We start from the raw sequence: 27594 nt of genomic DNA, 5'->3' as shown, positions 1-27594 counted from the left end.
TCTCCAACACCACAGTTCAAAAGCATCAGTTCTTCAGCACTCAGCTTTCTTTGTAGTCCAACTTTCACATCCACACATGACTACTGGAAAAACCATAGCTTTGACTAGATGGATCTTTGTTGGCAAAGTAATGTCTCTGCTTTTTAATATGCTGTCTCGATTGGTCATAACATTTCTTCCAAGGAGCAACGTCTTTTGATTATTTCAGGGCTGCAGTCACCATCTGCAGTTATTTTGGAGCCAAAGAAAATAAAGTCTGTCCCTGTTTTCATTGTTTCCCCATATATTTGCCATGAAGTGATGGGACCAGATGCCATGATCTTCATTTTCTGAATGTTGAGCTTTAAGCCAACTTTTTCACTCTCCTCTTTCACTTTCATCAAGAGGCTCTTTAGTTCTTCTGCACTTTCAGCCATAAGGGTGGTGTCATCTGCTTATCTGAGGTTATTGATATTTCTCCTGGCAATCTTGATTCCAGCTTGTGCTTCATCCAACCTGGCATTTCTCATGATGTACTCTGCATATAAGTTAAATAAGTAGGGTGACAGTATACAGCCTTGACGTACTCCTTTCCAGATTTGGAACCAGTGTGTTGTTCCATGTACAGTTTTAACTGTTGCTTCTTGACCTGCATACAGAGTTCTCAGGAGGCAGGTCAGGTGGTCTGGTATTCCCATCTCTTTAAGAGTTTTCCAGTTTGTTGTGATCCACACAGTCAAAACTTTGGCATAGTCAATAAAGCAGAAGTAGATGTTTTTCTGGGACTCTCCTGCTTTTTTGGTGATCCAACAGATGTTGGCAATTTGATCTCTGGTTCCTCTGCCTTTTATAAATCCAGCTTGAACATCTGGAAGTTCATGGTTCACATACTGTTGAAGTCTGGCTTGGAGACTTTTGAGCATTAATTTGCTAGCATGTGAGATGAGTACAATTGTACAGTAGTTTGAACATTCTTTGGCATTGCCTTTATTTGGGATTGGAATAAAAACTGACCTTTTCCAGTCCTGTGGCCACTGCTGAGTTTTCCAAATTTGCTGCCATATTAAGTGCAGCACTTTCACAGCATCATCTTTCAGGATTTGAAATAGCTCCACTGGAATTCCATCACCTCCAGTAGTTTGTAGTGACGCTTCCTAAGGCCCACTTGACTTCACATTCCAGGATGTCTGGCTCTAGTTGAGTGATCACACCATCGTGGTTATCTGGGTCATGAAGATCTTTTTTGTACAGTTCTTCTGTGTATTCTTGCCACCTCTTCTTAATATCTTCTGCTTATGTTAGGTCCATACCATTTCTGTCTTTTCTTGAGCCCATCTTTGCATGAAATGTTCCCTTGGTATCTCTAATTTTCTTGAACGGATCTCTAGTCTTTCCCATTCTATTGTTTTTCTCTATTGCTTTGCATTGATCACTTAGGAAGGCTTTCTTATCTCTCCTTGCTGTTCTTTGGAACTCTGCATTCAAATGTGTATATCTTTCCTTTTCTCCTTGGCTTTGCAGAAAAGAATTCCCACAAAGACAGAAGTAGTGAAACCAGAAAAGTGTTTATTTAGGAGGAAAAGAGTATAGTACCTGTAGATAGACTTGGGTGGACTCAGAGAGAGAGTTGAGTCCTTGTGGTAGTTTGAATCACTTTTATGGGGCATTTCTTCTGACTTTTTCTTTGGCCAGTCACTTTGATTTGCCTGGGTCAGAGTTCATATTTGGTATATCTCAGGATCCTCACGTATCTCTTGGCCAAGATGGATTCCACCAAAGAGGCCTATGCATAGTTAGCATCACTTAGCATCACTCCCTTTTTGACCTCCAAGGAGTCTTTCTGCACATGTGTAGACAGGGAGGTCTCCTGACTTTGAGAAGGAGAAATATGTGGTCTCTTATCTTCTGTCTGGGCAGGGCTCAGCCTCCTCCCTGATTGTCTTGCTATTTTCATCTTGGCCCATCTACTTCCTGCCTCAGGATGTTTTGAATAAGTTGGTTCTACCGAGGCCAGTGGGTCCTCTCTCACTGCTGCCTTGTACACATCATGGTGGTGCCCAAGCTTGGCCTCTCAAGGCTACTTCTTTTCCAGCTGCATCCATGTACTCAGTCACTGTGTCCTTTATCACCCTGTAACATCTCTCCCAAGACAACTGGGTCCAGAGGAACTTGTCACCAGTCCAGACATCCCTTTCTTGGTGTGTAATTAGACTTTTGTAACTATTCCTGTCAATGGACCTCCGTTGGAATCATCCAACTGAATTACATTTGAGAAATTCTGATAACACTATATTTTAAAAGGCAAGTGGCCAAGGTCACCTTCGCCTTTGGAGACTACTTAAGTTTACTTTGCAAATTTAGCCCCCTCCTCAGGGCTTCCCTTGTGGCTAAGACGGTAAAGATTCTGCCTACAATTCAGGAGACTTGGGTTCATTCAATCCCTGGGTCAAGAAGGGAATGGCAACGCACTCCAGTATTCTTGCCTGGAGAATTCCATGGGCAGAGGAGCCTGGCAGGCTACAGCCCAGTGGGTGGCAAAGAGTCAGACATAACTGAGCAACTAACATTTCATTTCATTTTCCAGCTATTAGAGCTGAGTAGCAAAACCAATCACTATTGGGTATGGCTTACTAAACTTAAATTTGTATAACTAAGAAGAGTTGTTCAAGTGATTCTTTTAGTAAGAAACGTCTACTAAGGGACTTTTTAACATTATCCAAACAGAAATAATCTGATACTTTCTTACTCAGATGGTAAAGCGTCTGCCTGCAATGCGGGAGACCTGGGTTCGATCCCTGTGTTGGGAAGATCTCCTGGAGAAGGAAATGGCAACCCAATCCAGTACTCTTGCCTGGAGAATCCCATGGATGGAGGAGCCTGGTAGGCTACAGCCCATGGGGTCTCAAAGAGTCGGACACGACTGAGTGACTTCACTTTCACTTTCTTACTAAATAAAGTTAAAAAATGTTCTGCTTCACCAGACACAGCCACATAAGTGCAAATAACCTAGCATGTCTCTGTCACTTTGTTGTTGAGTTGCTCAGTTGTGTCCGACTCTTTGGTGACCCCATGGACTGCAGCCCACCAGGCTCCTCTGTCCTTGGGGTTTCCCAAGCAAGAATACTGGAGTGGGTTTCCATTTCCTCTTCCAGGGGATCTTCCTGACCCAGGGATCAAACTTGCATTTCCTGCTTGGCAGGTGGATTCTTTCCATTGAGCCACCTGGGAAACCCCCTGTCACTTAGTCGGTCCTCAAAAAAATGTTAATTCTTTCCTTCCTCTATTCCGCTTCAGCTTGACCACACCTTAACATCTTTCAGCTGAGAACACCAGCTTTCCAGAGACCTAACCCACTCCTGAATATCCATTTCTCTGCTTGTGAGTGAAAGTCACTCAGTCGTGTCCAACTCTTTGCTACCCCATGGACTATACAGTCCATGGAATTCTCCAGGCCAGAATAATGGAGTGGGCAGCCTTTCCCTTTTCCAGGGGATCTTCCCAACCCAGGGATCGAACCCAGGTCTCCCTCATTGCAGGCGGATTCTTTACCAGCTGAGCCACAAGGGAAGCCCATTTCTTTGCTTGACTCTGAATAAACACAATGCAGATGGTTCTGGGTTGTCTCCTGACAAGCTCACCAGGTTTGCTGTAGATGTTAGCTTGTTCTTGGGCATAAAACAAGACCTGTGAATGGCCTCCAGCAAGGTTCTCCCTTCAGAGCTGCTTTTGGGGTGTAGGTTGCCTGAGTCAGTTTATACTTCCTGCAAATAGATTTCATTTCACATTTGTATTCAGCTTGTTTTTGTATACAGCAAGCATGCCCAGAACATTTTGTCATGGAAAGTAATTTGCTAATCTAGAAATAAACAATGCAGAGCTAGTGTCAGTCTGAAGACACGTGGGCCCATTTATAAAGTGTTCCCTGTCCTCAGCCTCTGTGCCACAAATATACTTCCTGCTTTCAGTGAGAAAGGGTGTGGTGTCTGCTGTTTTGGAGCCTTAGTTTCATGGGACCGTTCTTTTCTCGCCTGGTTTTGCCAACAAAACATGTGATTGTGTGGTTAAGACACACAGAGAGGCCCCAGGCCATTGCGGTCACAGGCTGACCTCAGACTCTGTCTCGAGCCTTCCCCAGACAAGCTCTTTATCACATTTCATTGCTGAATTCCCAGACCTCACCTCAAGACCCAGGGGTGGGGCATCTCAAAGCCGACTCTATTCTCCGAAGGAGAGTGACATTTCCCTTGAATTATTTTGGGTTCAGATCAGAAATGAGTTTCCACATGTTTCACGAGACGCACCGGGTGCTTAACACCGTATTACTCTCACAGGCATTTAACCATTGGTTTTAGACACGCATTCTAGTAGAAACAGAAAGAAGAAAAAGTGACTAATTCCAAAGCTCTCTTGAAATGATCCTTATTACCTCCTGACATTTCTTAAACTGGCCTTCTTTTGTTTTAATTTCTTCAACAGAAAGTGAAAGTGTTAGTCACTCTGTTGTGTCCGCCTCTTTGTGACTCCATGGACTGGAGCCCGCCAGGCTCCTCTATGCTCCTCATAGAATTCTCTAGGCTGAAGTATTTTGCTCATGCTACGAGGTGTGGCTTTGGCTTAGCTGCCTTTGTTTTTTCTCTTTTCCCCCAGAGTTAGCCTTTCTCTCTGCAAAACATTGCATCCTGGCTCTTGGAAATCCCCACTGAATCTGGAGAAATTATGTCTTGCCAACCAGCCTGCTTTCCTGGAACCCAACGTGATTGCTGATGGCGCACCAGTTGTTCCACTTGACAGTAAGTTTCTTGTCTCATTTCACGTGAATGTCACCGGTAAGTATCAGTAAATGTGGAAAGCCTTCCTTTCCACAGTTTATTATGTTTCTTGGCCATGATAATTACTTTTATAATCCACTTGTGAATAAATTGACCAAATTAGGATGAATCACCTGGCTGGCCCTTGGCTCCTGGAATGATCCTTCACGTGTGACTTGGTGACATTATTACAAAATACAGCAGGATAGACCTGCCCAGCCATTACAGCAGGAGGTTCATTTGTGATGCTGCCTTAAGGAGATAAGGAGATGAGAGCAAATTGTTCCAGTGGCTTGGCCTGCCCGGCCAACAGTTCGGAGGAGGAGCTGCCGGAGGGGCTGAAGGCGTATGGGAACCTGGACCTCGTATTCACAGTGGTGTCGGCCCTGATGATCGGCCTACTGATGTTCTCCTTGGGATGCTCTGTGGAGGTCCAGAAGCTCTGGGGACACATCAGGAGACCCTGGGGCATCGCTGTGGGAATGCTCTGCCAGTTTGGGCTCATGCCTCTCATCGCCTACCTCCTGATCATCAGCTTCTCCCTGAAGCCCCTCCAAGCTATAGCTGTCCTCATCATGGGGTGTTGCCCAGGGGGAACCGTCTCAAACATTTTCACCTTCTGGGTGGATGGAGATATGGATCTCAGGTAAGTTACATGAGGGAGGCTCAGCTGTCTTCCCCTGCCTGGGGTGGGTGTGGGAGGCTTACACGGTTGTGTTAAACACTCTGCCAGTCTAGATAGAGTTTCCAGTGGGAAACATTTTACAGAGACTTGTTCAGTCCCAGAAGGACTTTCATCTTTTTTTCCCCCTTGATTTTTGGCCACACCACACAGCATGTGGGATCTTAGTTCCCAGACCTGAGATTGAACCCACACCCCCTGCAGTGGAAGTGGGGAGTCTAAGCCCTTAAACCACCAGGGAAGTCCCCAGGACTTTCCTTTTTGAACTTAAAATTAACTTTGCTGTGACTGTCCTCTGTTTCACTGGCAACTGTTATTCTTTTCTGAGTAAAGGGGCTGGGCTCATACACAGTAGTGAAGTCACGTCTCCGCCTCACCCAGTGGCCCTTCCTAGGCGTGAACTCATTCTCACCCACACCGATGGCTTTAACAACAGTCCTAATTTCACAATAGGATCAGACTCCCAGGAAGCTAAGGATAGTTGGTTGCTATTGTAGTGGTGGTGATGGTGGTGTCCACACAAGCAGAATGAGGGCCTGGTGACCCTAATGAGCACCTGCTTTATGAGATCAGCATTTTGGGGGATTGGATAAGGGTGCTTCAGGGGTATCCTGCTTTAAGAGGCCTGTTGAGTTGACTTGCGGAGTAGCACAAAGACTTTTATGACTAAAGCTTTTTTGTGGCTTTCAAGATGCTTAGCATTCACTACTAGAATCTCATTCCTTTCATTTTGGTCAATGACCCTGATCCCAGTTACAGTGTAGCTGAAAACCCCTGGGGAGACATCAAGCGTTATCATTCATTTACATTTTAATGAAAATGAATTAATCACATATATTTTGGAGTACTTGTTCCAATGAGGGGAAAAAAAGGGCATTTGAGGAAAGGATGGAATCACAATTATAAAAATGAAAGGGCTACAAAGCAGTGGTCATTCTAGAATCTTTGCTTACTTATGAACAAGCTGTTTCACCTTTTGCCCCGGGAAAGACCTACTTATAAATTTAAATCTTTGTTCGATATGTATGCCATTTAGTTGAAATTTATTATACAATGAATGAATGAATCGGAGGTGGTGACTTTGCTGGGAGTTGACGTTAGTGAGTCAGCTGCTGGTATGGGTTTCTAGTTTCCTGCATGTGCTCAATGTTTAGCATATGGAACTTATTTCACCTATAAATTTTAATGGGTTCATGCCAAGAAGACCAATAATTAATTTTCATATGGTTATGTTTTTAGTTACCCACTTATCAAAGATTTAAAATGAATCACTTGTCTCGCTCATTTAAACCCTCCCCCCTCAATGTGCACTGCTAATTGAAATTCAGTAAAGCTGACCATTAACATAATAATTGGAAAATGATAAATATTCTTTACACAAAGTCTATATAACAGTGATAACTTCCAGGGACTGCAAGTTTTGGGCAAGAAAAAGGACACATATTTATTAAGTACCCTGAACAGGCACGGGACTGATGCTTTCACGCATGCTCTTTCTCTTCTTTCTTGGCCCTCAAAACAACCTTGTAAATGACAGTTTATAATTCTGAATTTTATGGCTGAGAAAATTGTGTCTCAGATTGGTTAAGTAGATTGCCAAATGCTACACATTGAATATGGCAAAATTCAGATTTAAAGTCACAGCTGTTTCTCATCAGTCTGCAATTTGGGCACTTTCTTCAATGCTATTTATTAGCACAACTAGATCTTCTGAGTATGAGCATAAATCTTTAAAAAACTTTTTTTATTGAAGTATAGTTCCTTTACAATGTTGTGTTAGTTTCTGCTGTACAGCAAAGTGAGTCAGCTGTATGTTTACCTAAATCACCACTTTTTCCAATTTCCTTCCCATTTAGGCCACTTAGAGCACTTTAGGTCATGTAGAGCATTGAGTAGCGTTCCCTGTGCTCTACAGTCCGTTCTCATTAGTTATCTATTTTATACATCGTAGTGTATATCAATCCCAATCTCCCAATCTGTCCTAAACCCCCTTCTTTCCTGCTTGGTATCTGTACTTTTGTTCGCTACATCTGTGAATCTATGTCTGCTTTGCAAACAAGTTCACCTGGACTATTTTGCTAAATTCCACATATATGTGTTAATACAGTATTTGTTTTTTCTCTTTCCGACTTACTTCACTCTGTGTGACTGTCTCTAGGTCCATCCATCTCTCTGCAAATGGCACAGTTTTGTTCCTTTCTGTGGCTGAATAGTATTCCATAGTATATATGTACCACATCTTCTTTATCCATTCCTCTGTTGATGGACATTTAGGTAGGAGCATACATCTTTAAACAGTGTTCTTAACTACCTCTGGGAAAGAGAACATTTATCTTCATCTCTTATTAGCCAACATTATAATAAAAGCACCAATAATAGGAAGTCTGTAAAAGGTAAAGCTCATTTTACTTTGCTTAATTAGCTTTTAACTTTGGTCAATTTATTTAACCTATAAGCCTCATTTGTGAAATGAGGTTAAAATTACCTATTCCCCATGAGACTGTATTTTAAGCAGGAAATATATATGCAGGGTGCCAGGCACATAGTAGGTACACAGTAAATATTAGCTACTTTCCCCTTTTTCTTATAAAATTTTGATTTCAAGCCTCACAAACAAAAAAACAAAACAAAAATCAAGTAAAAATGTTTAAATTCAAAGAAATGAAATTTTTAAATGGGGACTAAATACTAGATTTTCAAAAGCTTATAGATACAAGAGTAATGAATCTTAATTTTCTGTAAAAATTATAAATTGGAAACTCAGTATTATTGACTGAAACAGTATCCAAGTTCATTGCTTTTCTTACTTGACTACTAACAAAAATAACTTTTAACAAAACTCAGACAATCATTGATAGGAATTCTGTTTTTCATACTAGATGAAATCTAAGAGCATTTAGTCCAGCATCTGGTAGCTCAGATGGTAAAGAATCCACCTGCAATGAAGGAGACCCACGTTTGATCCCTCGGTTGGGAAGATCCTTTGGAGAAGAGCATGGCTACACCTTCCAGTCTTGTCTGGAGAAGTCCATGGACAGAGGAGCCTGGTGGCTGCAGTCCGTGAGGCTGCAGAGTCAGACATAACTGAGTTTCTGTATTCTGAGTGTCTGATGCTGACCTCAGTCCTCTTCCCAGTCACTTGGGCTCATCATCTTAGCAGTCCCCTGTGACTCCGTCCATGCTTCTCTTCCTCCATTCAGTCCTGTGGCTCGTACTGTAGCCCAGCCTCTTGGCATCATGCAGAGCTTGGCTTCCCATCTCTCCACTGCCATCACCTCTATTCAGGCCCCACAGTTCTTTTCTTGGCCAGTTGCAGCACCTTCACAATGTACTCTCTGCCTTCCATCTCTCCATCATGGTTTTGTAGTAAGTGGTTAAGATAGGCTCTGAGATTTGACTGCTTGTCTTTATATCCTGACTTGGGACCTCTTTTTTATAACTAGAAATCATAGTAGCTCCTTTGTGGTATTGTGAGGAGAAAAGGAATATATACATATAAAGGCTTTTCAACACCTGCTAAATTGAATAGAACCTAATTCAAGTCTAATGGACTTCTGTAGGTTTATTTCCCATTAACCCCTTAAGCATAGCTGGTCTGTAGTAAGAATGGACTGTTCTTTAAACATATCCCACACATAAAAAATTTTTTTTAATTAATTTATTTAGCTGTGCCTGGTCCTTTTGCAGCACGTGGGATCTTTAGTTGCAGCATTTGGGAGCCAGTTCTCCAGTTCAGTTCAGTTGAGTTCAGTAGCTCAGTCGTGTCCAACTCTGCGACCCCATGAATCGCAGCACGCCAGGCGTCCCTGTCCATCACCAACTCCCGGAGTCCACCCAAACCCATGTCCATTGAGTTGGTGATGCCATCCAACCATCTCATCCTCTGTCGTCCCCTTCTCCTCCTACCTCCAATCCCTCCCAGCATTAGGGTCTTTTCAAATGAGTCAGCTCTTCGCAATAGGTAGCCAAAGTATTGGAGTTTCAGCTTCAACATCAGTCCTTCCAATGAACACTCAGGACTGATCTCCTTTAGGATGGACTGGTTGGATCTCCTTGCAGTACAAGGGACTCTCAAGAGTCTTCTCCAACACCACAGTTCAAAAGCATCAATTCTTCGGTGCTCAGCTTTCTTCACAGTCCAACTCTCACATCCATACATGACCACTGGAAAAACCATAGCCTTGACTAGATATACCTTTGTTGGCAAAGTAATGTCTCTGCTTTTTAATATGCTGTCTAGGTTGGTCATAACTTTCCTTCCAGTTCTCCAACCCGGGATTGAATCTGGGCCCCCCACATTGGGAGCTTGAAGTCCTAGTCACTTACTAACTTGGTCATCTTGGCAGGTCGTGTAAATTTTGTATGCTTTTATTTCATTAGGAAACCCACTTCTAAAATAGGGAAAAACATAAGCTGCCTCACTGGTTGTTGTCTGGATTGAATGAGGCAATATACATACACACACACACACACACACACATATGTATAAATATAAAGTTATTATTATTATTATTATATAGGTTAGGCAAAAGAGCACTGTGTCAGAGGTCTGTGTTTTAGGTCCTGCTCAAGGAGCTGTGTGTCTTTGAGCAATTTGCCTTTCTGGACTGTTTCCTCATTTGTGAAAGTAATGGGTTAGACTCTCTGAGGTCCCTTTTTCTTTTCTTTTCATTGTAGTTTATTGCAGGATATTGAATATAGTTCCCTGTTCTATACAGTAGGACCTTGGTGACCCATTCTATATATAATAGTTTGCATCGGCTTATCCCAAACTCCCAATCCAGCCCTTCCCTGCTGCCTCCCCCTTGGCAGCCTCAAGTCTGTGACTCGGCTTCTGTTTCGTGGGTAAGTTCGTGTCATATGAGGTCCTTTTTTCCATTATGATAAATATAGATAACATAGCAGTTACCGTTTTAACATTTTTAAGTGTACAGGCAGTGGCATTAAGTACTTTCAGGATATTGCAGGATCTGTTCCCCAACCAGGGACTGAATCTGGCTCCTGGCATCAATAGCCTGGGATCCTAGCCACTAGGTCACCTGGGAACTCTAGTTTGATAATTTTGATGTACGAAGTCTTTTCTTCCCTGAGGACGTGTTTTTGTCCTCAGCAGCAAAGAAATAATTCTGGGCACTCATGGTGGTAGAGCTGAGAGAGTCAGTGGCCAATTTTGACTTTAAAGAAGTTCTTGATCCTTCAGCAGAGACCCTGAAAATAGGACTTCAGATTCTTCAAGTCTACTTAACAGGGCCTGGTGGAGAACTGCAGAGGAGAGAGACAGAATTGAGACTGAATCCATGTGACTCAGTGTAAGTTTCTGTCTGTAACTCTACATACTTTAGTATTTTTTTCCCTAATGAAAATAATACCCACACATAGAATTGTTTTATAGATGAAAAGAGGAAAATGTATGTAATGAAGTCTGATACTTAGCACGTGGTACTCAATAAATGCTGATTACTCTTCTTGAGGAGCAGCAGACAGGAATAATGTTTATATTTGGGGATGAAAAACCTGGCCTGGAACCTGTCTCTAGGGCCAAGTCTATTGATCTGATCTTATAGTATATTCCATGTCCATCTGGCTAGCTAGATAATTTTATGTGTTTTTTTTTTCCAGTGGGAAAGCAAATGTATTCTTTCACAGTTTTGAGTGTCAGCGTTCCAGAGTTTACTGGTTTCAAGCTAAAAACCATTGAATAATTTAAACCCATTGCAAAATAGTATACCCATGGACACTACACTTTAGTATAATGCACAGATATGTAATTTCCATGTTTTAAAGGAGGTTCAGGGTTTACCTGTTTGTCCAGACTTGTCGACTCTGTCTCATTATTCTCTATAAGGGTTTGTGGACAGTGATGCCATTCTGCTTAGTGCAAGTGGAATCTTGTTATACTGCAGTCAGATTTTGCCAACAATTTTCCTCGGTGAGTAGCTGAGAGACACAGTTGGCCACATCCTCTGTTTATGCTGCACTGGAATTTCATGGCAGTAAAACAAAAGGTGTGACTGTCCATCGCACTCATGCACACTCACCGTGTGCTTTTCCAAGCTTTGTTGGCATTTGTAATTGTTGGCAGAGCACCGGGGTCATGGATGGCCATCCATCCTTGACCATCACTGTGCATGTGATGGGCATGAGTTGTGTCAAGGGTGGAAACCGTCACCTGTGTACTCAAGGATATAGAATGAGTCTGATAGAATCTCACAGTTTGCTTCCCACAGTCATGAATCCTACATTTTTGGTGCGTGCATCATGCTCAGTCTCTTCAGTCATGTCTGACTCTTTGCAGCCCCATGGACTGTAGCCCACCAGGCTCCTTGGTCCATGGGATTCTCCAGGCAAAAGTGCTGGAGTGGGTTGCTATTCTCTTCTCCAGGGGATCTTCGCAACCCAGGGATGGACCCTGTGTCTCCTGCCTTACAGACAGATTGTTTACCCACTGCACCACCTGGGAAACCCTACCTTTCTGGGATTTGATCCAAAGCCATACAGGTGGAAAATGCTATGCTAGTTCTCCAGAAGTTCACGATCAAAGTGAGGTAGTATCGACTTCCTTTCAGCATGTGGTGGTAGGAAGAGCCAGAAATGTAGCGCTGTCATAGACTAGGAATTAGGAAGTGTCCCAGACACACTCTTCATGGATACAGAGATTTGAAAGCTCTGGCAAACTGCTTTTCTTCCTTAATTTGCTCTTCAGTTAGGAAGAAGGCTTTGCCCAACTCAAACATTCATTGTTTTTTTATTTTATTTTATTAATTTATTTAGGCTGTGCTGGGTCTTCATTGCTGCAGAGGTTTTTCTCTAGTTGTGGCAAGTGGGGGCTACTCTAATTGCAGAGCTAAGGCTCTCACTGTGGTGGTTTGTTTTGGCAAACGGGCCCTGGGGCAAAGATCCCGAGGGCTGCAACTAAGACCCAGCACAGCCAAGTAAATAAAAGAAGACAATAGATCAGTTTCATACCTTATACAATATAAATTTTAGATGAGCTGAAAACATAAATGTAAAATATAAACCTATGAAAAAGTAAAAAGTGGGGCAATATTTGAAAAACCTCAGGAGAAGGGGGGATCTCTAATAAAACAGGGAACTCAGAAGCCAAGGGGGGGGGGAAATGGACAGATTTGACTACCTCTGTGTTCATTATTTATTGTGGCAAAAGTCATAAGCATAGTTAAAATATAAGCTTGGAAAAATGTTTGTATTACATTTGATGATATGAAATCAAATCTGAATATTCATTGGAAAGACTGATGCTGAAGCTGAAGCTCCAGTACTTTGGCCACCTGATGCGTAGAGCTGACTCATTGAAAGAGTTAGGCTGGGAAAGATTGAAGGCAAAAGGAGAAGAGGGCAGCAGAAGATGAGATGGTTAGACAGCATCGCTGACTCAATGGACATGAATCTGGGCAAACTCCGGGAAATAGAGCAGGACCAGGAAGCCTGATGTACTGCAGTCCATGGGGTCGCAAAGAGTCGAACATGGCTTAGCGACTGAACACCAACAACCCTACTTTTAAAATAGCTCCTGCAAGTTGAGAAAAGAAAAATCAGACAAGCAGGGCTGTTGTGAGGGCATTTCCAAGAGGCTAGTAAACATTGGAAAGCACAACCTCGTAGAGAATCAGATGTATAACAAAAGAAGAGTGAGGTGCATTATTCAGTGTTTTCATGGGAAGTAAAAGGGATCACCTCCAGTGTTGGGAAGATAGTGAAATATAATAAAATTTTTTGAAAGTAATCTGATAGTATCTATTAAAATGAAAAACAGGCTTTTGACATAGTGATTCAACTTTGGAGAATCTATTCTACAGAAGGAAAAGAATTAATCAAGTGAAATATGTGTAAGAATGCTTATTATAACATTGTTTATAACAGAAGAAAACTCAAAGCAATTTTTCATCATTAATGGAGTAATTGAGGAAATTTTGGCATATTTATGTTGCAGTTCTTTTGGAAAAAAAAAAAATGAGTTTCTTATATCTACTGTCCTGAAAATGACTGTGATATTAAGTGGAAAAGAATGCAAAAGCAACCAAGCTACAGAGTAAGTTATATTGTGTGATTTCTCTAAAAAGAAAAAAGAATAAACCTCTATTCAATGAACAAGCAACCATGAAACAGGAATGTTTAAATATAAACAGAGAGGAGAAGGATGATATATACAAATACTTGTGAATTACCTAACTCTAGTTTTCTTAAAGGGTCATCAGTCAGCCAAATATTTGACGGTGCATCTTTGGGTTAGATTCCCAGGTGAGGGATTGTTGAATCAAAGGGTAAACACGTGTAATTTTGCTTGCTGTTGTTATTCAGTCGCTAAGTTGTATCCAACTCTTTGCAACCCCATGAACTACAGCACACCAGGCTTCTCTGTGCTTCACTATTTCCCGGAGTTTGTTTAAACTCATGTCCATTGAGTCAGTGATGCCATCCAACCATCTCATCCTCTGTCCCCTTCTCCTCTTGCCCTCAATCTTTCCCAGCATCAGGGTCTTTTCCAATGAGTCAGCTCTTTGCAGGTGGCCAAAGTTTTGCTAGATGTTGCCAAACTCCTTCCAGGTTTTGCACCATTTTGCATTTTTACTGTCAATGATTGAGAGTATAGAAGGAGTATTGTTTTCGCCATGCCTCATGGCATGTGGGATCTTAGTTCCCTGACCAGAGCTTGAACCCGGGCCCCCTGCATTAGAAGCATGGAGTCATAACCACTGGACCATCAGGAAAGTTCCCAGAAGGAGTATTTTTAATATCACTGAAGTATAATGATAGCTGCTTTTCTGGGAGTATAAGCATTCTTCTGATTGTTGTTGTTCAGTCACCCAGTGATGTCCATCTCTTTCTATGGACTGCAGCACGCCAGGCCTGCCTGTCCCTCACCATCTTCTGGAGTTTGCTCAAGTTCATGTCCATTGCATCGGTGATGCCATCCAGCTATCTCGTCCTCTGGTTCCCTCTTCTCCTTCTGCCTCCAGTCTTTCTCAGCATCAGGGTCTTTTCCAATGGAGTTTGCAGCAGGTGACCAAAGTATTGGAGCTTCAGCATCCTTCTGATGAGTATTCAGGGTTGATTTCCTTTAAGATGGACTGGTTTGATCTCTTTGCTCTCTCTCTCTCTCAAGAGTCTTCTCCAGCACCACGGTTCAAAAGCATCGATTCTTCGGCACTATGCCTTCTTTACCATCTGGCTCTCACAACTGTTCTTTTGATAGAAAATGTCAAAGTCATCACAGGCAGATTATTTTATAGGCAGGGTACTTAATTAAATGGAAACATTGGTGATTCATAGTATGGGGAGGAATGATGGTTGACCTGCTGGCCTGATCAAGTGGGGTGGGAGGTAGTAAGCCTCAGTCTCTCAGCCATCTGCACCACAGACACAGGTTAGGCATGTACTACATGCAAGGCAGGTTGCTCTGAGAACCTAAATAGTGAATATTAAAACATTCTCTGACTTTCGAGGGCTAGTGTTAAAGTGAACAAACTCTTGCTTTATCCCTGGTTTGTGTTGTATGATGTTTCCTGTGCCTCAGTTAATCAGTAGAGCAGCACTATTCGTGTCTATAGACAGTTTGTACATTCGTAAACAGATTGTAAAATTTTCCTAGCAATTTTAAAGATAAAGTATTTTGTTGACCTGAAGGATATCTCATTTCCATTTACCTTGTGTCCATGCCAAGTCGCTTCAGTCGTGGCCAACTCTTTGCAACCCTATGGAATGTAGCCCGTCAGGTTCCTCTGTCCATGGGATTCTCCAGGCAAGAATACTGGAGTGGGTCGCCATGCCCTCCTGTAGGGGATCTTCCCCACCCAGGAATCAGATCCATGTCTCTTATGACTCCTGCATTGGCAGGCAGTTTCTTTTGCCATAGGTGCCACCTGGGAGGCCCTTCCATTTATCTTATTTCCCCTAACTTTGAGCTTCCCAGGTGACGCTAGTGGTAAGGAACCTGCTTGCCAATGCAGGAGATGTAAGAGATGTGGGTTCTATCCCTGAGTTGGGAAGATCCCCTGGCGGAGGGCATGGCAACCCACTCCAGTATTCTTGCCTGGAGAATCCCATGGTCAGAGGAGCTTGGCAGGCTACAGTCCATAGGGTCTCAAAGAGTCGGACGTGACTTAGCACAGTTCAGTTCAGTTCAGTTCAGTCGCTTAGTCGTGTCTGACTCTTTGCGACCCCGTGAATTACAGCACACCAGGCCTCCCTGTCCATCACCAACTCCTGGAGTTCATTCAAACTCATGTCCATTGAGTCGGTGATGCAATCCAGCCATCTCATGCTCTGTTGTCCCCTTCTCCTCCTGCCCCCAATCCCTCCCAGCATCAGAGTCTTTTCCAATGAGTCAACTCTTTGCATGAGGTGGCCAAAGTATTGGAGTTTCAGCTTTAGCATCAGTCCTTCCAAAGAATACCCAGGACTGATCTCCTTTAGAATGGATTGGTTAGATCTCCTTGCAGTCCAAGGGACTCTCAAGAGAAATATTAAAAAAAAAAAAAAAAAAAGTCTTCTCCAACACCACATTTCAAAAGCATCAATTCTTCAGCACTCAGCTTTCTTCACAGTCCAAGTTTCACATCCATACATGACCAAGGGAAAAACCATAGCCTTGACTAGACAGACCTTTGTTGGCAAAGTAATGTCTCTGCTTTTGAATATGCTATCTAGGTTGGTCATAACTTTCCTTCCAAGGAGTAAGCGTCTTTTAATTTCCTGGCTGCAATCACCATCTGCAGTGATTTTGGAGCCCCCCAAAATAAAGTCTGACACTGTTTCCACTGTTTCCCCATCTATTTCCCATGAAGTGATGGGACCAGATGCCATGATCTTCGTTTTCTGATCTTCGTTTTCTGAATGTTGAGCTGTAAGCCAACTTTTTCACTCTCCTCTTTCACTTTCAAGAGGCTTTTTAGTTCCTCTTCACTTTCTGCCACACACCTCTAGTTTTACTGATTCATTTTCTTGTTGATTTTATCACCCAGATAGGGACAAAATCCTATAGACAGAAACAGTAAGCCAGTGAGAAGACCATTGGTCAGAAGGAATAAGCAATCTCGAATATAGCCTGGCATCTTTTGGCTCCGTCCCTGTTTTTTTGAAACATTATAAGACTTCAGGACCCAGATAAGACTTCTTGGCTCCCTTTCTGAATTGATATAAAAGTGGAGAAAATTTGACATCTTAAACCATAGATTAGAAAGTAGATTCCTGGTTGTCAGGGATGGAGGAAGAAAGGAATGGGGAGGGACTGCTAATATGGTAGAGCTTCTTTTGGAGGTGATGAAAATATTCTGGAAATAGGATAGCATAGTCACATTTACTAAAAATACTTCTTTTTTTTTTTAATTGGCTATGTTGGGTCTTAGTTGCGGCATGTGGGATCTATAGTTGTGACATGTGGGAACTAGTTCCTTGTCCAGGGATCAAATGTGGGGCCCATGCATTGGGAGCTCAGTCTTAGCTGGTGGACCACCAGGGAATTCCCCACTAAAGATACTTTAAAATGAAATCTTATTGTCTATGGGTTATGTATCAATAAAGAACTGTATAAGGAAAAAAATGAATCCTTACAGTGACTATCAGAATATTTAGGACAAGAAAATGTTCATAAAAAAGGAATTAATTGATAGATGATAAGAACTGCTGGAAATGTTTTTCTAGACCACAAATCTGCCATCATTTGTTGAATAATAAGACAGGAGGGAGTTTCAAGTACATTACCTTACATCATGTGTAAGAAGTTGTGCCCCAGAAGTCATTTTGGTTAAGGATTAAATCCTTTATTTCAAAACCTCCCTTGTAAGCATGACTTTAATTTTACTTTCAGCATCAGTATGACAACCTGTTCCACAATGGCTGCCCTGGGAATGATGCCACTCTGCCTTTATCTCTACACCTTGTCCTGGAACCTCGAGCAGAATCTCACGATTCCATATCAGAACATAGGTGTGTATTGGGCTTGTGACGTGAAATAGTTAATAGTGATGGTCATAATAGCAGCTGTGGTTTAGTATGTGTCTGCTTTAGACAGGGGATTCTACATATGTGTAATTTAATTCACCACATAACCCAACAGTATAGATTCTGTTACCAGTTCCATTTCTTGTATTTTCAGAAATAGGTGAGCTCACTTGACCAAGGTTTTGCACCTGCTAAGTGCAGAACTTGATTTCTGACTCTGGAATCTGACGGCAAAGTCCCAGTTCTTAACGCCTACAAGTGTTCAGTTTTGAAAATAAAGTCAGAAAGCTCACTTATTAAAAACAAACAAACTCTCCTTATATAATTCACTGGAAAGTAGTTTGACCCCTGTGACCCGCAGGTTGACTGCATTCAGTGACTCTCACGAGACCTTAGTTCCCCAGTTTCATCTGTCACATGGCCTGTGAGCCTCGACTTCTTTACTGATCAACACAAACGATTCTTATGAACTGTTAAAGCACATCCACACATCACAACCACACCCATATCTCCTTCATCACCTCCTTAAACTCTGTCCCTTTTTTAGAGAGCTCTGTGAACTTACTCAGCTTAGAGGAAAAACTTGGTGAGATGATATGTCTATCCTGGTTTGATCAGAGTCTTTGAAGAATTGTTAGAAACTGTGGTTCTTGAACTCCAAAGAGTCAATCTGAAGTTTCAAGTTATCACTTGGAGGGCTTACAACCCATGGCCCGTAGTTCAAAACTATGAACAGAGCCACATCCGGATAACAGCTGAAGCCCATTGAATTTGTAAAATTTGAGTGAAATCTTAACTTAGAAATTATAATTTTATGTGCAACTTCTTCATGTTACTAAGAGATTTAATATATTCTGTTTTGATAATATATAATAATAGGCACTTGTGTACAATTTAAGCCCCAAATATTGTAAGCAACTTATATGGCTTTGGCTAGTATTTCAAGTGAGCAGATTTGGAATGTGGCACTGGAAAATGTCAGGGTATGGCTCCTGTTGGGCAAGTAGACCTCTACTGTATTGAGCCTGCCTTCAATGTCTTCATTTACTTGTGTTCACTAAACGATGTATTGATGTGTTTCTCTACCTGCCTATGGGTTACCTGGTTACAAGTGAAAGTATGAGAACTTGCTTTGGTTTCTAAAACAGATGGTGTGTTTGTTTTGCAATAAGGATTCTTTGCAAAGCGAATCACTCATTGGCTTCAAATAGAGAAAGAATAGCTGTAGTTGTAGAGTGGTGACCCCATACATAGCAACCAAAGAATCTTGAAGACACAAAAGGGTCCATCTGTTTTCTAATCTTTACATTTTCAGTTGTCTCTAAAATCCCATGTGCTTGTTGAAGGATTCTGAGAGAAATACATGATGGCATTCAGTGCTATCATATACCCTTCAAAGACTGTCTTTTGAGATTAAAAAAAATTTTGGAGGTGAACGCAGAAATAAAATGTTGCTTTAATTAAAGTTTTTATCTATGTGAAACAGACATAAATTGCTGAGGCCTGGGAGGTAAGGGTAGAGAAAGGATACCTACGGTCTGACAGCTGTTTCTTCTTTTCAGGAATCACCCTTGTGTGCCTGGTCATTCCTGTGGCCTTTGGTGTCTGTGTGAATTATAGGTGGCCAAAACAATCCAAAATTATTCTTAAGGTAAGGAATTCCACGGGACATTTCAGACACTGAGCCTTGACAAACGGATGTAGGCAACGACCGGAACAAACAGACCAGCAGAATACAGCCCACACCCAGCAGTTTTCTTTACATGCCCTGCATTTTTGTGTCCAGTCGCCCTATTTCCTCCAGTCTAAGGCTTGCCTTATCACTTCCGTGGGCCCCTACATTGAGGCTTATGACATCCTGCAAAGCGTGGAACTCATGCTTCAGGGGCAGAAAAGCTTAGGCCTGCGTGTGGACAGAGAGCGCCCATTCACTCACAAGGCTTCACATGGTGCCCTCCAGCGAAGGCTGCTCAAGGCTGCGTGAAGTGGGGCCCAGTGTTTAGGATTTGGCTGGTTTCCTGGAAGAGCAGGGAGCAGCGCTGTCTTTCAGAAGCATTCCTGGGGGAGCCTCTAAAGATGGAGTCTGTACACACAAGCAAGGACTTCTGACCACACAAATCACTGTCAAAATGAAATCATCCTGAATGTGTTGAGTTCTGGGAATGATGGGAACTGGGACCTCTTGCCTCCTCTTGACTTTCCAGGGTTGTCTTTTTTTTGTTTTTTTTTTTTAAGTATAGTTGATTTACAATGTTGTGTTAATTTCTGGTATACAGCAGAATGACTCAGTTTTACATATATATATATATATATTCATTTTTATATTCTTTTTCATTATGGGTTAGTCAAGGACATTAAATATAGTTCCTTAGGGTTGTCTTTAGTTTATTGGAGAAACAAGCAAATGTCCTCGTTAAATGGCTTTTAAAAATTATCTGGCTTGAAAGAAGGCATTCTCAACAATGGTGTCCCTCCCCTAGGATTCCAAGTATGTATTGTTTTAGAAGATATATGCTTTTACCCTTTTAATATATGCTGCTTTCATGAAGATTTAAAAAATGTTTTAGTTATTTTTTGTATTTATAAAGAAAGAAACATTCGGAGCTAATTGGAATTTCGGCAAATGAAATCTTAGCTTCTTTTAGTTTGAGGATTATACCTTGGTTCAGCTTAAGCTTGGTGTTTGGCTGTACCTGGCAGAACATGCCACTCCATTCGCCTGCATAGATGCTGCTTCTCCACTTTGGCGTGAGACTGAGCCACTCCCACCTTTCCTCCAGGGGGGTGGAGAATGAGAGAAGAGAGGTTGGGAGGCAGACAAATCAATTCCCAGGGAACTGGGGGAAGGATGAAATGGTATGTGTGTGGATTGGACATGGTGACTTTACGGTTATTTCAGTAGGAGAAAATTTCCAGGGTGGCAGTGGGTGGTTATAATTTTGTTTACAAAACAACAGGAAAGAGTCTGATCAGGGAACCTCTCCCTGTTTATTTATCTTCGGCTGTGTCGGTCCTTGGTTGTGACACATGGGTCGCTCTCTAGTTGTGGCACACAGGCTCAGCAGTTGCCCCGTGGAATGTAGGATCTTAGTTCCCTGACCTGGGGGTCAAACCTGTGTCCCCTGCACTGGAAGGCAGATTCTTAGCCAATGGACCACCAGAGAAGTCCCAGGAACCTCTTACTTTTCAAGTACTCTATTTTGAATTACTTCCTTAAAAGAGTACCTAACAAAAACAATAATGGTTTTGGCATTTCCAAATCCTCTACTAGTTCATCAGTGTCATTGGAGAAATATTTTCTATATGTTTATAAAGAGCAAATTCTAAACCCTTTGGCTATTCCATAGGAGTTGTGGCAGAAAATATTTAATAATGTGTATAACTATATTTTAGAGCATCTTCATTAAAATTAGGACACTTTAATCATCATTTTGGGATGTCTTCATTCTCTGTTCCTAGTCCTCTTTTAATTTTAGATCTGATTCATTTTCTTTTTTTTAATTTTAAATTTATTTATTTTTTAATTGAAGGATAATTGCTTTATAGAATTGTGTTGGTTTCTGCCAGACATCAACATAGATCTGATTTATTTTCTGGACAGTTGCTTTTGGTAGATTTTAAACTCTGAGATCCCTCTCTTGGTAGAAAGTTCAGAGGCCTTAGTGTGTTGTGGCATCTTCGGTTAGGCGGAGGCCCAGTGTTTCCCTGATTTTGACCCCAGGACACACCTAAGGTACGCTGGGTTGTTTTTATTTTGCTTTGGTTCTCCACACCCCGAATCATTTGAAATCAAGGTTGATGCTGTCGCTTGGTGAAGAGTTTGCTGTATACACGATGTGTGTGGGAACTTGCCAAGATCCTGATTTTCTGCCAATATTCTGGGTCTTGCTTCCTTTCTTGGAAAAAAATTTTGTTTAATTTTTAACTGTTGATCAACAAAAGTATGAGAGTATTCATTTGGGAGAGATAGAGATATCTGTCAGTATCTCTCATATTACATTAATATTAGCTCAGGTGGTCTAATGAAGCATTGGTAAATTTCATTTGGTGGAGAGAAGCACAGGAATCAATGCTGTAAGAAATCTCTGGCAGTTGAAGGGGTGGTGGGAAAACAGTGGTGGATGGTCGGGCAGGGCAGATCTCAGACAACAGATTCCAGGGTGGGGTCCGAGAGGTTGTGTGCAGAGGAGCTCAGTTGTGTTATACTCTTTGTGACCCTATGGACTGTAGCCTGCCAGGCTCGTCTGTCCATTGAATTCTTCAGGCAAGAATACTGGAGTGGGTTGCCATTTCCTCCTCCAGCGGATCTTCCCAACCCAGGGATCGAACGTCTCTCATGTCTCCTGCATCGCAGGCAGATTCTTTACTGCTAGTGCCTCCAGGGAAGCCCTGTGTGAAGGTGTTGGATGCTTATTAACAGATTTTCCCCTTATTTCACAAATTTGTCCTATCCATGAAAAATTTCACTACCCAATTCTTCTGGCAAAATCTTCCACTTGAAAGGAAAAAGGTACCGATCATAAAATAAGAAGACTTAGGTTTGTGTTGAGCTTCATCGAATTCTAGCTCCTCAGCTAAGTCACTTGACCACGTTGGACATCTGTAAAATGACATAGGATTTGGTGGTTCTCTAAGTCCTCTCTTTGTTCCTCTCTTCTAGGTTTCAAGGCTTTTAGAGCAGTGATGGACTTTGCAAAAAGACCATGATGTTCACGTATACCTCTTTTATTGATTTGTCTTAGATCGGGACCATTGCTGGTGGACTCCTCTTTTTGGTCGTCACAGGGGCTGGTATGGTGCTGATGAAAGAATTTTGGAATTCAGACATCATTCTTCTGATGATCAGTTTCATCTTTCCTTTGATTGGCCATGCCACAGGCTTTCTCCTGGCACTTCTTACCCACCAATCTTGGCAGAGGTACAGTTAAATTATCCATAAACTTTTATAAAGAGGACAAATTAAACACACTGCTGTTGGCAGACTTTGTTGCCTGTCTGTGTCTGGAAGCACAAAGAGTTTTGCCCTATAAAGTGGGTGGAACAGGACAACTCATCGTAAAGAGAGTGGAAGTGAAGTGAAGTCGCTCAGTCGTGTCCGACTCTTTGCGACCCCATGGACTGTAGCCTACAGGCTCCTCCGTCCATGGGATTTTCAAGGCATGAATACTGGAGTGGGTTGTCATTTCCTTCTCCAAAAGAGAGTGGAAAGATCATAGTAATTCTTCACATAAATGAAAAAGTGAAAGTGAAAGTCATTCAGTTGTGTCCGACTCTTTGTGACCCCATGGACTATACAGTCCATGGAATTCGCCAGGCCAGAATACTGGAGTGGGTAGCCTTTCCCTTCTTCAGGGGATCTTCCCAACCCAGGGATCGTTCATTAATGGTGTCAATATGCCAATCCTAATTTCACAAATTACAACTTCCCATCAATTTGGCCTTGGTTTCAAACCACTTGTTGCAATCTGGACACACTTCTCTTCTTAGTCTGATAGTTTAAGAGGATGGGTGAGATGGTTTCACTAAATACAGAGATCATTCTAGAGGATGAGCAAGGATTCAAAGATTAAGCATTTATCTATTGTTTGTGCCAAATTTTTAGAAAATGTTAATTATAAAGGGCAAGAGGAGATAGGACAAATTCAAGAAATACAATAGGAATTTATCTTAAATATTATCATTACAATGTGGGGTATATAATACCTAAATACTGTTGTTCTTGTTCAGTCACTAAGTCGTGTCTGACTCTTTGCAACCCCATAGAATGCACCAGGTCAGGCTTCCCTGTCCTCCACTATCTCCCAGAGTTTGCTCAAACTCAGTGATGCCATTTAACCATCTCATCCTCTGTCATCTCCTCCTGCCCTCAGTCTTTCTCAGCATCAGGGTCTTTTCAAATGAATCAGTTCTTCGCTTCGGGTGGCCAGAGTATTGGAACTACAGCATCAGTTCAGTTCAGTTCAGTCACTCAGTCATCTCCGACTCTTTGCGACCCCATGTACGGCAGCACACCAGGCCTCCCTGTCCATCACCAACACCTGGAGTCCACCCAAATCCATGTCCATTGAGTCAGTGATGCCATCCAACCATCTCATCCTCTATTGTCCCCTTCTCCTCCTGCCCTCAATCTTTCACAGCATCAGGGTCTTTTTAAATGAGTCAGCTCTTCGCATCAGGTGTCAGGTGGCCAAAGTATTGGAGTTTCAGCTTAGCATCAGTGCTTCTAATGAATATTCAGGACTGATTTCCTTTAGAATGGACTGGTTGCATCTCCTTGCAGTCCAAGGAACTCTCAAGAGTCTTCTCCAACACCACATTTCAAAAGCATCAGTACTTTGGCACTCAGCTTTCTTTATAGTCCAACTCTCACATCCATACATGACTACTGGAAAAACCATAGCCTTGACTAGACAGACTTCTATTGACAAAGTAATATCTCTGCTTTTCAATATGCTGTCTCGGTTGGTCATAACTTTCCTTCCAAGGAGTAAGCGTCTTTTAATTTCATGGCTGCAATCACCATCTGCAGTGATTTTGGAGCCCCAAAAAATAAAGTCTGACACCGTTTCCACTGTTTCCCCATCTATTTGCCATGAAGTGATGGGACCGGATGCCATGATCTTCGTTTTCTGAATGTTGAGCTTTAAGCCAACTTTTTCACTCTCCTCTTTCACTTTCATCCAGAGGCTCTTTAGTTCTTCTTCACTTTCTGCCATAAGGGTAGTATCAGCTGCATATCTGAGGTTATTGATATTTCTCCCAGCAATCTTGATTCTAGCCTGTGCTTCCTCCAGCCCAGCGTTTCTCATGATGTACTCTGCATAAAGTTAAATAAGCAGGGTGACAATATACAGCCTTGACGTACTCCTTTTCCTATTTGGAACCAGTCTGATGTTCCATGTCCAGTTCTAACTGTTGCTTCCTGACCTGCATACAGATTTCTCAAGAGGCAGGTCAGGTGGTCTGGTATTCCCATCTCTTTCAGAATTTTCCACAGTTTATTGTGATCCACAGAGTCAAAGGCTTTGGCATAGTCAATAAAGCAGAAATAGATGTTTTTCTGGAGCTCTCTTGCTTTTTCGATGATCCAGCAGATGTTGGCAATTTGATCTCTGGTTCCTCTGCCTTTCCTAAAACCAGCTTGAACATCTGGAAGTTCATGGTTCACGTATTGCTGAAGCCTGGTTTGGAGAATTTTAAGCATTATTTTACTAGCATGTGAGATGAGTGCAATTGTGCGGTAGTTTGAACATTCTTTGGCATTGCCTTTCTTTGGGATTGGAATGAAAACTGACCTTTTCCAGTCCTGTGGCCACTGCTGAGTTTTCCAAATTTGCTGGCATATTGAGTGCAGCACTTTCACAGCATCATCTTTCAGGATTTGAAATAGCTCCACTGGAACTCCATCACCTCCACTAGCTTTGTTCATAGTGATGCTTCCTAAGGTCCATTTGACTTCACATTCCAGGATGTCTGGCTCTAGTTGAGTGATCACACCATGGAGATTATCTGGGTCATGAAGATCTTTTTTGTACAGTTCTTCTGTGTATTCTTGCCACCTCTTCTTAATATCTTCTGCTTCTGTTAGGTCCATACCATTTCTGTCCTTTATTGAGCCCATCTTTGCATGAAATGTTCCTTTGGTATCTCTAATTTTCTTGAAGAGATTTCTAGTCTTTCCCATTCTGTTGTTTTCCTCTATTTCTTTGCACTGATCACTGAGGAAGGCTTTCTTATCTCTCCTTGCTATTCTTTGGAACTCTGCATTCATATGCTTATGTCTTTCCTTTTCTCCTTTGCTTTTCGCTTCTCTTCTTTTCACGGCTATTTGTAAGGCCTCCCCAGACAGCCATTTTGCTTTTTTGCATTTCTTTTCCATGGGGATGGTCTTGATCACTGTCTCCTGTACAATGTCACGAATCTCAGTCTGTAGTTCATCAGGCACTCTATCAGAAATAGTCCCTTAAATCTATTTCTCACGTCCACTGTATAATCATAAGGGATTTGATTTAGGTCATACCTGAATGGTCTAGTGGTTTTCCCTACTTGCTTCCATTTAAGTCTGAATTTGGCAATAAGGAGTTCATGATCTGAGCCACAGTCAGCTCCCGGTCTTGTTTTTGCTGACTGTATAGAGCTTCTCCATCTTTGGCTACAAAGAATATAATCAGTCTCATTTTGGTGTTGACCATCTGGTGATGTCCACTTTGCTTCCAAGGAGCAAACGTCTTTTAATTTCATGCCTGCAGTTACTGTCCACAGTGATTTTGGAGCCAAAGAAAAGAAAATCTGTCACTTTTTCCACTTTTCCCCCTTCTATTTGCCACGAAGTGATGGGACCAGATGCCATGCTCTTAGTTTTTTGAATGTTGACACATTCAAAGAGAAGACACACACAGTCTTCTCTTGTGTGTTGGAAGAGGGTGTTTGCTATGACCAGTGCATTCTCTTGGCAGAACTCTATTAGCCTTTGCCCTGCTTCATTCCATATTCCAAGGCCAAATTTGCCTGTTACTCCAGGTGTTTCTTGACTTCCTACTTTTACTTTCCAGTCCCCTATAATGAAAAGGACATCTTTTCTGGGTGTTAGTTCTAGAAGGTCTTATAGGTCTTCAAAGAACTCTTCAACTTCAGCTTCTTCAGCGATACTGCTCGGGGCATAGACTTGGATTACCGTGATACTGAATGGTTTGCCTTAGAAACGAACCGAGATCATTGTGTTGTTTTTGAGATTGCATCCAAGTACTGCATTTCAGACTCTTTTGTTGACTGTGATGGCTACTCCATTTCTTCTAAGGGATTCCTGCCCGTGGTAATAGATATAATGGTCATCTAAGTTAAATTCACCCATTCCAGCCCATCTTAGTTCACTGATTCCTAGAATGTCGATGTTCACTCTTGTCAACTCCTGTTTGACTACTTCCAATTTGCTTTGATTCATGGACCTGACATTCCAGGTTCCTAATGCAATATTTCTCTTTACAGCATCAAATCTTGCTTCTATCACCAGTCCCATCCACAAGTGGGATGTCCTTCCAATGATTATTCAGGGTTGTCTCCTTTAGGATTGACTGGTTTGATCACCTTGCTGTCCAAGGGACTCTCAAGGGTCTTCTCCAGCACCACAGTTTGAAAGCATCAGTTCTTCGGTGCTCAATCTTCTTTATGGTCCAACTATCACATCCATACACAACTACTGGAAAAACCATAGCCTTGACTATATGGACCTTTGTTGGCAAAGTCATGTCTCTGATTTTTAATATGCTGTCTAAGTTTGACATCACTTTCCTTCCAAGGAGCAAGCATCTTTTAATTTCGTGCCTGCAGTTACTGTCCACAGTGATTTTGGAGCCAAAGAAAAGAAAATCTGTCACTTTTTCCACTTTTCCCCCTTCTGTTTGCCACGAAGTAATGGGACCAGGTGCCATGCTCTTAGTTTTTTGAATGTTGAGTTTTAAGCCGGCTTTTTCACTCTCCTCTTTCACCCTCATCAAGAAATCTCAGTTCCTCTTTACTTTTTGCCATTAGAGTGGTATCATTTGCATATCTGAAGTTGTTGAAATTTCTCCTGGCAATCATGATTCCAGCTTGTGATTCATCCAGTCAGGCATTTCACATGATGTACTCTGCATATAAGTTAAATAAGCAGGGTGACAATATACAGCCTTGTCATACTCCTTTCCCAACTTTGAACCATTTCATTATTCCATATCTGGTCCTAACTGTTGCTTCTTGACCTACATACAGGTTTCTCAGGAGGCAGGTAAAGTGGTCTGGTATTCCCATCTCTTAAAGAATTTTCCAGTTGGTTGTGATCCACACAGTCAAAAGTTTTAGTATAGTCAGTGAAACAGAAGTAGACATTTTTTTTTCTGGAATTCTCTTGCTTTTTCTGTGATCCAGTGAATGTTGGCAAATTGATCTTTGGCTCCTCTGCCTTTTCTGAATCCAGCTTGTACACCTGGAAGTTCTTGATTCATATACTACTGAAGCTGAGCTTGAAGGATTTTGAACATAACCTTTCTAGCATGTGAAATGAGTGCAGTTGTATGGTTTGAACATTCTTTGGCATTGTCTTTCTTTGGGATTGGAATGAAAACTGACCCAGTGGCCACTGCTGAGTTTTCCAAATTTGCTCACATAAAGTGCAGCACTTTAACAGCA

The 27594-nt window shown here is 41.9% G+C and overlaps 1 protein-coding gene across 1 annotated transcript in view; it reads left to right on the top strand.

The window, feature by feature from the left end:
* The first annotated feature begins 4338 nt into the window (after window positions 1–4338).
* SLC10A6 (solute carrier family 10 member 6) overlaps window positions 4339–27594 on the top strand; it is a 32025-nt gene continuing 8769 nt past the window's right edge. The window contains exons 1-5 of the mRNA XM_055589041.1: window positions 4339–4805; window positions 4912–5433; window positions 17297–17415; window positions 18993–19081; window positions 22173–22348. Coding sequence (XP_055445016.1) covers window positions 5057–5433; window positions 17297–17415; window positions 18993–19081; window positions 22173–22348 — 761 coding nt within the window. The 5' untranslated portion in view covers window positions 4339–4805; window positions 4912–5056. The remainder of the gene's footprint in view (window positions 4806–4911; window positions 5434–17296; window positions 17416–18992; window positions 19082–22172; window positions 22349–27594) is intronic.

This window comes from Bubalus kerabau, chromosome 7, assembly GCF_029407905.1.
Source record: "Bubalus kerabau isolate K-KA32 ecotype Philippines breed swamp buffalo chromosome 7, PCC_UOA_SB_1v2, whole genome shotgun sequence".
NCBI lineage: Eukaryota > Metazoa > Chordata > Mammalia > Artiodactyla > Bovidae > Bubalus > Bubalus kerabau.
This window is presented reverse-complemented; position numbering and strand designations above follow the sequence as displayed.